Source organism: Pyrus communis, chromosome 14, assembly GCF_041283825.1.
Source record: "Pyrus communis isolate YQ-2024b chromosome 14, ASM4128382v1, whole genome shotgun sequence".
Classification (NCBI taxonomy): Eukaryota; Viridiplantae; Streptophyta; class Magnoliopsida; order Rosales; family Rosaceae; genus Pyrus; species Pyrus communis.
The window spans coordinates 9594293-9604528 of NC_142578.1; the positions used below are offsets into that span (position 1 = coordinate 9594293).

The following is a 10236-nucleotide window of genomic DNA, read 5'->3' on the forward strand; positions in this document are numbered from 1 at the left end:
AATATCAAACAATTAATGTCAAAACTATAAAAATATAAATATTAATAGTAATATAATGAGGTGTACAAAGTCAAAGGACTTTGATCAAACTTTGAATACCATTAAGGTTTTAGTCAAAGAGTGTTAGGGACTAGGGACCACATCTAAAGTATTCCTTAAAATAAATACAAAGGCGTCAAATGAGAACAATGCTTTAGTGACCAAAAAATGATCTGGAGTGAAATTGCTCAAAACAGAAAACTATAGTAAACTCTTAAACAACTACCATATGTATAGAAACTACAAATGTTTATTATAAGAAGATAAACAAATACAAACAATATTAGCACCAAAGCTCAAATGTAAAAATGAATGCTCTTAATTGGAACAGACTTGGTTGGTATAACCAACTTTTTCCTCTTAATATGGTTAATTGATTTCTATTCACAATCAAGCATAAAAAAGTAACACTTATATAAGAGTTTATAGTGTAAGTCATACAATAGGTCAATCATAATTAGGTATTAAAATTGTGATTAATTAATCAAGCATAAAAAAGTAACAGTTTATAGTGTAAGTCATGCAATAGGTCAATCATAATTAGGTATTAAAATTGTGATTTATGAGAATCACTTTATGCTTACAATTGTAGAGAAACTCCAATAGACAATTGTACTAGTTACGGTTTGATAACCAAACAAAAAACGCCAAACAAAAACTAAACATAAATTTCGGTTAACTGAAAAAATAAAACCAAAATCGAACCGAAATTTTCTATACACGTTTGGTTTGGTAAGCCGAAAAATTAGATTGGACTTTTTTTCGTTAGGCCAAATCTTTTGGGCTCTCCCAACTTTAGCCGATATTTAAGTGAATATGAGTCCAAATTTTGGTGTAATTTTACGAGTTGAAGAGGAATAACATAGAATGAATAGAATGAGTCGAAAGAAAGAATGACTGAATGAATTTGTCTTTATAAATTAATAATTAAGATTAATCTCAATCAAATATTAGATTCAACTCGTATGAATAACGAGTTTGATATTCCATTATTACATGATTGCTCACCCAACCTAAAAAAAGAGAGTACGTATTTGATTTTTGACAGTTACAAGCTAGCCCATGAGTTACCGTTACCACCAACAAACAAGACATACCCGTCTTCTAGTAAAACGCGGCGACATACAGCTGTAAAACAAATTTCTTTTTCCCAAATAAACACCCACCAAAAATATCACATCCCCAAAATCCTATACCTTTTCCACAAAAATATCAAATATAAAAAAAATTAAAAAGAAAAAAGGAAAAGGTGCAGGTTTATAGTGACGACGGCTCTATATTCTCCACTCGCGTTCCCCTACCCAACGCCACGCCTCCTTTCCCTACCCATGCGGCCGCATACTTGCCCATAAATTGCCGGAATAACTAACTCCTCGATCCTATCGGCGGCGGATTGGTCCGGGAGTCCTAAGGTTCCGGCCAGCCGTCGAGGTTCTCTGTGTGTCTGTTTGTGCGTGGGGTTTAATGGCGTCGGAGGACGTGAAGAGGACGAGTGATTCTGCAGTGTCGACGATTGTGAACCTGGCCGAGGAGGCGAAGCTCGCCAGCGAAGGAGTGAAGGCGCCGACCGGCCATGCTTTGCTTAGCATCGCCAAGTCCCTCGTCGCCGGAGGAGTCGCCGGTGGAGTGTGAGTTCGTGGCAAATCTGTATTTTATTTTTCTACTTAATAAGTTGAAATTTTCTACTATTTTATTTTCTTTATATGATTTCTTTGCTTTACCCCTTTTGCTTTTATTTGTTTTTATGCTGAATTTACTTTAGGTTTCGTTTTCAAGCAATTTTTTTTCCTATGATTTTCTTGAATTTGTGGCATGAATTATTGGACTATATTTTTTTTCGTTTCGTTAATGTTTGATTGGCCGGAAATGGAAAACCTTAATTAGTTTTCATTGAATTGTTTATTCTTACTGGAATTTCATATAAATGCAGTAATTACCAATGGTGTAGTTGAATTTCAATGTTTGTTGGAAGTATATTGTAAGGAATTATGTATGTCTTGAGGCTCGATCACTGCATGGCGATGCATTTCAGGACGAAAATACTTGTGGGAAATGGATGGCGCACATGAGGAGGAAATGAGATCTTGATGGGTGAAGATTGTATGTTTTATGATCTCTATGCTGTTTGCTTAACTGGAAGCACCCATTTCTTGTTGTCGGAGTTGTTATTTCATTGTAAATAGGTTTTAGATCATTGGGTGTTAAGAACAAATAGTTATGTGTTGCTCTTATGCATGAAAGCAGTTGTCCATAGGCATTGTTGTAATGTTTGTTGTGTTACATATAACAAGAGTGCTGTGTGTGAACTTCAAACCTTACGCTTCTCTATCTGGTATTGACTACCTGCTGCAGGTCACGAACTGCTGTTGCTCCATTGGAAAGATTAAAAATTTTGCTGCAGGTATTTCTCTTATTTGCACATACAGGAAATTTGGAGATGTACCATTTGGATCCGTAATCAATACTGTGTTTATGAAACCTTTATCACTGTAATGGAATGCATGTTAATCAATACTCCCTTTTTGGTTGTACCGGGGGCTGTGTATGTGGTGTTGGTGGCTCGTCGGGACCTAAGCATTATGCATTTTATATTGTGTCAAACTAAATTGGATTTGCTTTTCGATAAATGCAGGTTCAAAATCCTCATAATATTAAATACAATGGGACAATTCAGGGCTTGAAGTACATATGGAGAACTGAGGGTTTTAGAGGCTTGTTTAAAGGCAATGGAACTAATTGTGCTCGCATAGTCCCAAATTCAGCAGTCAAGTTCTTTAGCTACGACGAAGCATCAAAGTATGCTTCTCCATGTCCCAGTTCCCCCGAACCCCCACAATTTTTTATTATGTGTACTGATTTGTATTACCTCTTATCTTCATACGTTTATTGTTCCCCTCCCCCCAATAAGCTTTTTGTACTTAAATGTCCATATTCGTTTCCTGTCAGCTGCATTTTGATAACTTATTTGCCTTCATGTACTTTGTCTAAATAGGGGTATTCTATGGTTCTACAGACAGCAAACTGGAAATGGTATGACCACCTCGTGCCTATTTCATATGCAAAGTCAATTACCATGAAATTATAGGTGGCTTCATTTGGAATGAATCAATTCAAACTAATTTTCACAGTTCTAGGCAACTGCCAGTTACCCATTTTGTAGCTTGTCGATGATAACTTGAATGCTCTTTACTGTCAGTCTTGATAGGGGTTAGGAAGTTCAATTTATTGTTTGTGTGCTTTTATACAATTTGGGTTATGATATCTAATGTTAAATGGTAGTATGTTGCGAGGTAGTGTCTTATTTGTATTGATTTATGCTTGGATTATCAAAGGTTTCAAACCATTCCCTTTTGTGGTTGTAGTTTTCCAGCTAGAGAAGCACGTAAATTAATCCTTTTGATTTCCTGGGTTGAGTCCATTCAGTCTGTGTTTGTCATCTGATATCTGATTGACAATGAGTTTCTTTGGTTAACTTTGAATCAGTTGTGTGCTTTCTGTGGCCATGTTCTTCCCTCATGTAAAACGTATGTCTTATAGATCCAATTTTGGGAGGAAACATAATTAATTATGAAAATTGTGGCTTCGATGGATTGCTAGAGTGATATTTGTTATTCATCTCTTCAGAAGATGCTCAACTCACACCTCTATTACGCCTTGGAGCTGGTGCATGTGCTGGAATTATTGCCATGTCAGCAACTTACCCAATGGACATGGTACGAGGTCGTCTGACTGTCCAGGTATATTTTGGATATTTCTTCCTATTATCGAGGCAATTATTATTACAATTTCACTTTAATGGCTTAAATTTGTTTGAACTTTATTTCTTCAGACAGACATGTCTCCTCAGCAATATAGGGGAATATATCATGCTCTCACAACTGTCTTTAGGGAAGAAGGACCCCGGGCTCTGTACAGAGGCTGGCTGCCTTCTGTCATAGGAGTTGTAAGTGAAGTGTTTTTTTATTTCTGTATTCTCTATAGTGCTAAAATAAATAGAATCCTCTATCAAATCATCGGTGCATTCATTAACATTTCCGTTGTCGTATTCTGCACTGTGTTCAGTGTAGATGATGAGTTATAGTTCTGATGGGATACTGTTATTGGGTAATATTGTGGGAGGAAAGGTTTTATTCGCATTTTTGTATGAGATGTCTTAATTGTTTTCTAATTTTTTTACAGGTACCTTATGTTGGTCTCAATTTTGCTGTTTATGAATCTCTGAAAGACTGGTTGATCAAAAGTAGACCTTTTGGACTAGTCCAGGACTCTGAGTTGAGTGTAACTACGAGGCTTGCATGTGGGGCTGCTGCTGGGACTGTTGGCCAGACAGTTGCTTACCCTCTCGATGTCATCCGGAGAAGAATGCAGATGGTAGGCTGGAAGGATGCTGCTTCGGTTGTCGTTGGTGATGGGAAGAGTAGGGCATCCCTGAAATATACTGGGATGGTTGATGCCTTCAGGAAAACGGTCCGTCATGAGGGGTTTGGAGCGCTGTACAAGGGTTTAGTCCCAAACTCTGTTAAGGTCAGTGATTAAAGGCATTATCCTGTAATTGATATTAAAATCTTAGCATATCTTCGCGTACTTATGTTCTATCTAAACCTTAAAAACACTTTTGTTGTTCTTTTAGGTGGTGCCGTCCATAGCAATTGCTTTTGTAACATATGAGGTAGTGAAGGACGTTCTTGGAGTTGAGATGAGGATATCTGACTAAAAAGCAAAGAGAACATTGAGCCACATGTTAAACTTTTGTTCTAAATCCGGAAGTGAGCGGGAATGGACTGCGTAGGAGAAGGTAGTGTCAGTATTTTTTAATAATTGTAGGAGGAAGTTTAGAAACAGAGACGTATTATCTTTCAAGGAAATGATGTATGCACGCCCGATTGATATCTAGAGAATACGAGTAATTTTGCCTTGAGAGATTATATTCACGCATTCCGAATTACTTCTCTCACACCTTTTTAATTTTTAAATATTTTTCTATTAAGTGTTAGTGGTGTGTAGAAAATGTTAAAAAATTAAAAAGATGTGAGAGAAGTAATTTGGGATGTGTGAATATAATCTCTCTTTTGCCCTTTGTACACTGCATGCATTTTCGTGCGAATCAGTTTGGCAAACTAAAACCGATGCTGTATAATCAGCTGGCTGTTGGTGATTATGAATTCGAAACTCTTATTTCTTGTACGAACCAATAACATCTGACATTCGACAGGAATGAGTTTAACAAAGAATGAACCATCTGCATAATTTTATACATGCTTGGCATACTACTGACACCTTTCGTGACCTACCTAAATGCTTTATAAACACTAGCCTTCAAAAGAAACACAAAAAATGGAATCCATGACAACAATGCATGATGCAAAAGGACTAAATATTGTCGTGTTGCAAATTGCAATCGAAGAAAATTTTTTTTGATCAAGGCTGAGACGACGAGGCCCTCCCCTGGCCTCTTGCAGGAGTTGTCTTCAAGAGAACTTCCTTGAGATGATCGTAGCGGCTTTGGTGATACTCGATCCAAATGCACAACTGTCTTATGGCTTCCCTTTTCTCCTCTCCTAATCCCAGCATGCCCTCCTTTTTCTCCTCCACCATCTTCTCCAAGTCCGCCGCTTTCTTCTCAAGTTGGCTCACGGCTTTGATCAGACTCCCCTTCTCCACTTCTTCCTTGCTTGCCTTTGCCCGCATCCTCTCGACCTGCTCTCCAAGCATAGTCGTCCACAAATTTATTGATCACAGATTCAATTCCGCTCAAAGAAGTGTTCACATTTTCTGAAACGAGTGTGATGTTTCTTTGATAGGCTTCATTGTTTGCAGTGATTACACCAGACAATCTAGCAATCCTGTCTTCAAGTGCTCTCTGTTCTTCCAGGAATTTCAGTTCAGCCTTTTTGAAGCTCTCTTCTTTCTCGGTCAATACCTGCTCTGTAACCCGGAGCTTCTGGTTTGACAGGCGGAGCTTAACTTCAATATTGCAGGAGCTTTCAACCAAAGAACTAAGCTCGTACCCTTTTTCTTCTAGATCTCGTTTCAGATATTCAACCTCTTGCTCCAAATCAACTATCATCTCATCTTTGGATTCAATTTTTTTACTGAAATCTTCTGCCACTTGCTCGGCTTTTCTTTCTGCAGCGTCGCAATTGACCTTAGTGTCCTGGAACCGACTCTCCAGCTGTATACATTCCTCCTTTAACTTGCTGCATATATCCTCCTTTTCATTCAGCAGTCTTTGATGATCAGCGATTTTGCTCTCTAAATCAACCTTTTCATTTTCCAACCGTGTCAGGCTTTCCGAAAGTTCTTGTTTCTCCCTCTCAAACTGCAACTCCATCTGGTTCTTCTCATTCTGCAATGAATCCAACTCCTGTTCTAGACTAGTAACCAGTGACACAAAGGCTGTTATTTGAGCAGAAGCGTCGTTCACTGCACTGTCATGCTTCTCCTGGAGAGAAGAAAACTCGCCCTCTTTTTCTGTTAGTCTCTTCTCAAATTCAACAATTTGATCCTTTAGCTCCACAATTTCTGTCTCAACTGGTCACTCTCAAGGCTTTTAGTTCTTATCTTCTCTTCAAGTTCTGAAATTTGGGCTTGTAATGAGTTTCTTTGTTCTCAATCTCAATTTCTGTATCTCTTTTCTGACCTCGCAAAGACTCCAGCTTCAGTTTCAGTCCTGTCACAACAGCCTCTGATCCGATGATTTGAGCTGACGTTTTACTCTCATGCAGCTCATGCTTCTCGGACAGAGTTGAATATTCCTTTTCCTTCTGATCCAATTGCTCCTTCAGATGAATAGATTCACTATTGCTATCCTCATGTTTTTTCGTGAGAGAAGAAAGCTCAGCTTCTCTCTTGTTTGATACTGACTCAAGTCTGAAATTCGGACTTGTTGTCCTGCATTTACCTTTCCCAGTTGTTTTACTTCAGTTTCTGTGCTCTCAATTTTCACTTCCATCTCTCTTTTCTGAGCCTGCTGAATCTCAGTTGAGATCTACGCAACTTTCAAGGTTTCTTCGTCCTTGGCTTTCAGATTGTGGCTTAGATCTGATACCTGCTGCTCCGTGGATTGCAGATGCTGCTTCATATGGATAACTTCCCCTCGAACAGATTCCAGTTCTTGCTCAAGGGTTAACTTTTCATCTTTCAGCTGATCAATCATGGTTCTTAATTCTGCTGTTACATTTTCTCCATCTTCAATCGTTCTCAGAGCGGTCTCTTTCTCCTTAATCAAGTTATCTCTCTCTCTTTCCAGATCTTCCACTTTTTGATTCAGTTCAGCTTCTATCTTTTCACCAGCTTCCAGTTTTTGTTTAAGTTCACTATTCTCGGCCAAAATTTGTGATTTTTCAGCATCTAACTTTTCAGCTTCAGTCTTCAAGTCAATGACAATATTCTTCGTTTCTTCTATCTTGGTCAAAGCCGCCGCACATTCTGAGCTTAAAGCTTCCTTCTCTTCACTTGTAGCTGTCAGTCTCCTGTTCAGGTCAGCAACTTCTTGATGCGCCAATTCAAGTTCATGCTTAATCCCATCAGTGATTTTCTGAAAGTCACTTTCCAGCACTCCATTTTTGCTGCTTCTGTCATTTGAAGAATGTCTGGAATCTGTGTCTGAACTTGATGAAGAGCTGCTGTCCTTTTCTTGTTTGCTCCGAACTTTTTTCTTCAGCACTCAGGTTAGGTGATCATATTGTGCATAGAGTGATTGGTACTCTTTGTGGAAATCCTGAATTAGCTCCAGAAGCGGTTCCTTTTTGGAGTCCTCGACGGAGGTGTCATCTTTTTCTTCAGGATCTTCATCTTTTAGAAGCTTCAATATTTTATTCACCTTCTCCTCAATATCTGCAGTAAAAACAGAAAACTTCCTTAAATTTCCATTTGATCGATCATGTAAGATGCAAGAGCGAAATATGTAACCATAGCAAAGTTTATCCCAGTTGCATTGTATAGTTCCTGCAATGCCATCTCAAAGCCTAATGAAGAATGTTAGTAGAAAACTTACCTATTTTAGTTCCTTTCAGCTCTTCATGCTTCTGTGAATAATGTGACTTCCAAATAAGGACTTAATCGACTCCCTCACGCGGTGCTTTGGCATCGCTTCAATTTCTAAGCTTCCCCAATAGATGTGAGTTATGATGAGGCTGTATCCATCTCCAGCTTGAAGTCTGAATCGTAAAAAAAATTCTTCCCTTTTAAATCATTTAGAAGCATAAGATGTAAATAGATAATCTCAAGTGTTAAAAGCATTCGGCATGACAGTTAAATAGACAATTGACCTTTAACATTTCTGGTCGTTAACTTTGTTTTTTCTAAGAAACGTCAACTTAATGAGGTTTGTACGTATGTTTACACAGGTATGGACTTCTTACTCATTTTTTATCCTCGCTCCTCACTCCACTCTCACTGTAAAATTATCATAAGAAAAGCAATAGATTATACATTCTAGTTTAGTTTAGTTCACATGAGAAAGACTTAGGTGAAACAGGATTCACGACAACCTGATCCATGAATCTATACATGGAAATGGAAACTAGCATGGTCCTTTGCCATAGCTACTTTAGGAAGCATGTACAAAGCTAAACCAACAGCTCTACCTACCAGGAATTTCCAACCAACTAACCAAATCTGAATCCGATTTAGACTGATTTTCAATCCTGCGTGGCATCAATTTTTTTATACAATAATATATTTATACTAGGACGGTGGAGGAATAAAATTGAGTGAAGAGGATGAGTGCACTGATCTCCCAAAAAAAAAAAAAAAAAATAAATAAATAAACAAGGCTACTTTTAAAAATGTTTTATTGAATCAAAATTAGTAAAATTTGCCCAAAAAAAAAAAAATCAAAATTAGTAAAAGTCCAAAATCTGATGCCACGTCATCTTTTTTAAAAAAGGTCAATCCCCTGTAAAGCCTATTTGGGATCTAGAAAAGAGGAAAAGGATTTATGGGGATCCAGGGGATCAAGCAATCACGGCCGTTCATCATATATCGTGTGGTCAGAAATCATTTGAAATTCAAAATTTAAAATTGAATATAAATAGTATCTAACGAAAATCGACCTCACGATATATGATGAACGATCTTGAAAAAAATGAGTTGCTTCTTTTTGTTTATTTCCTGCCCATTTAACTAATAGCCAGACAATTGTCAACAAATGCTAGAATGTTTGTGTCCAATATCCTATGACCTAATGAATAGGGTGTTGAATTTCTACGAATATATTCTTGGTCCCCCTCTCTCAATTTATTAATATTATAATAATTTCGAACTATCTCCCTCCTTGATAATAGTAAATTTTTTACACTTAGTCTAGTCTTCACCTGTAAGCGAGAAGTTTTAGGTTTGATTCTCGCCAAAACGAATTTGAAACATATTATTACTAGCTCATTGTGATGCTTAGCATACCCCTCCTCTTAGTCTAGCTAATATCGTTGGTTAAAAAAAATTATAAGTAATTTTTTTTTTTGAAAAGAAGTCAACAAATGCTAGAATATATAAAAGTAGAAAAAACCAGATTAATACTTTTTTTTTCCATATCCACCCTTGGAATACTAATAGAATTACGTAATTGCCGCTTTTAACCTGTAATTCCAGCTAACAGTCAAATATAGGAAGAAAAATATATTTACCTTAATACGCTCTTTTCCTTCTCTCCAAGTCGTCTTCAGGAAGTTTAGTCAAGAACTGCTGACCTCAAAATCTTAGCAACCACTAGGCAGTAAGAAATAATCAAATATTACCTCAGTAAATGAACAAAGCGAGTGAAAATTTTAACCATACACACAAATTTTTGCTCAATTTTTTAATAAAATTCAATTAGAAAACTCGGTTGATCCGATTTCAGAATATCGTTAACAAACTTAATCCAAAGCGAAAAATCGAGCAACATATGTATTTACAGGTTGAAGAGAAAGCGAAATCAAGCATGCATAAATCAGCAATGGCGGAAAAGAAGTTTGATCCGATCAAGAACTTCAAGAAAATTAGTGACGAAAGTTATACAGAAAAAAACAGAGACTTCTTCAGTTCAGAGAAGAGAATAGAGTTGATGATCACCTAAAACTAAAAGTCGGAAGCGATTCAGGAGCTGGATGATCGAGTAAAGAGAAGCTTGCAGTTCTCCAATTGGCGAGAGCGAGGAGAGAAAGGGTGGAGAGGAGAGAGAGATTTAAGAAAATGAAGGGGAAAAAGAGATTATGT

General features: G+C 37.3%; 2 protein-coding genes across 4 annotated transcripts; one reads left to right on the plus strand and one right to left on the minus strand.

Moving 5' to 3' along the window:
* The first annotated feature begins 1258 nt into the window (after positions 1 to 1258).
* LOC137713899 (mitochondrial adenine nucleotide transporter ADNT1) lies at positions 1259 to 5250 on the plus strand. 3 transcript variants are annotated; one of them, XM_068453250.2, is made up of 8 exons: positions 1259 to 1667; positions 2392 to 2440; positions 2672 to 2898; positions 3032 to 3069; positions 3664 to 3776; positions 3869 to 3982; positions 4219 to 4563; positions 4670 to 5250. In XM_068453250.2, exons 1-8 carry the CDS (start codon positions 1504 to 1506, stop codon positions 4751 to 4753), a joined length of 1134 nt encoding a protein of 377 aa, XP_068309351.2. In that variant the 5' UTR covers positions 1259 to 1503; the 3' UTR covers positions 4754 to 5250. The 3 variants fall into 3 exon arrangements, with proteins under 3 accessions (XP_068309351.2, XP_068309349.2, XP_088540430.1); XM_068453248.2 differs by having other exon boundaries at positions 1260 to 1667; positions 2672 to 2835; XM_088684304.1 differs by lacking the exon at positions 3032 to 3069 and adding an exon at positions 3523 to 3563 and having other exon boundaries at positions 1260 to 1667; positions 2672 to 2835.
* A 9-nt stretch (positions 5251 to 5259) lies between these two features.
* Positions 5260 to 8128, minus strand: LOC137712263 (myosin heavy chain-like protein). The gene is given in 7 exon segments (XM_088683939.1): positions 5260 to 5743; positions 5745 to 6564; positions 6567 to 6614; positions 6680 to 6818; positions 6941 to 7875; positions 8036 to 8074; positions 8077 to 8128. Coding segments are annotated over 7 exon segments (2319 nt in total). The 3' UTR covers positions 5260 to 5457.
* Positions 8129 to 10236: the final 2108 nt, after the last annotated feature.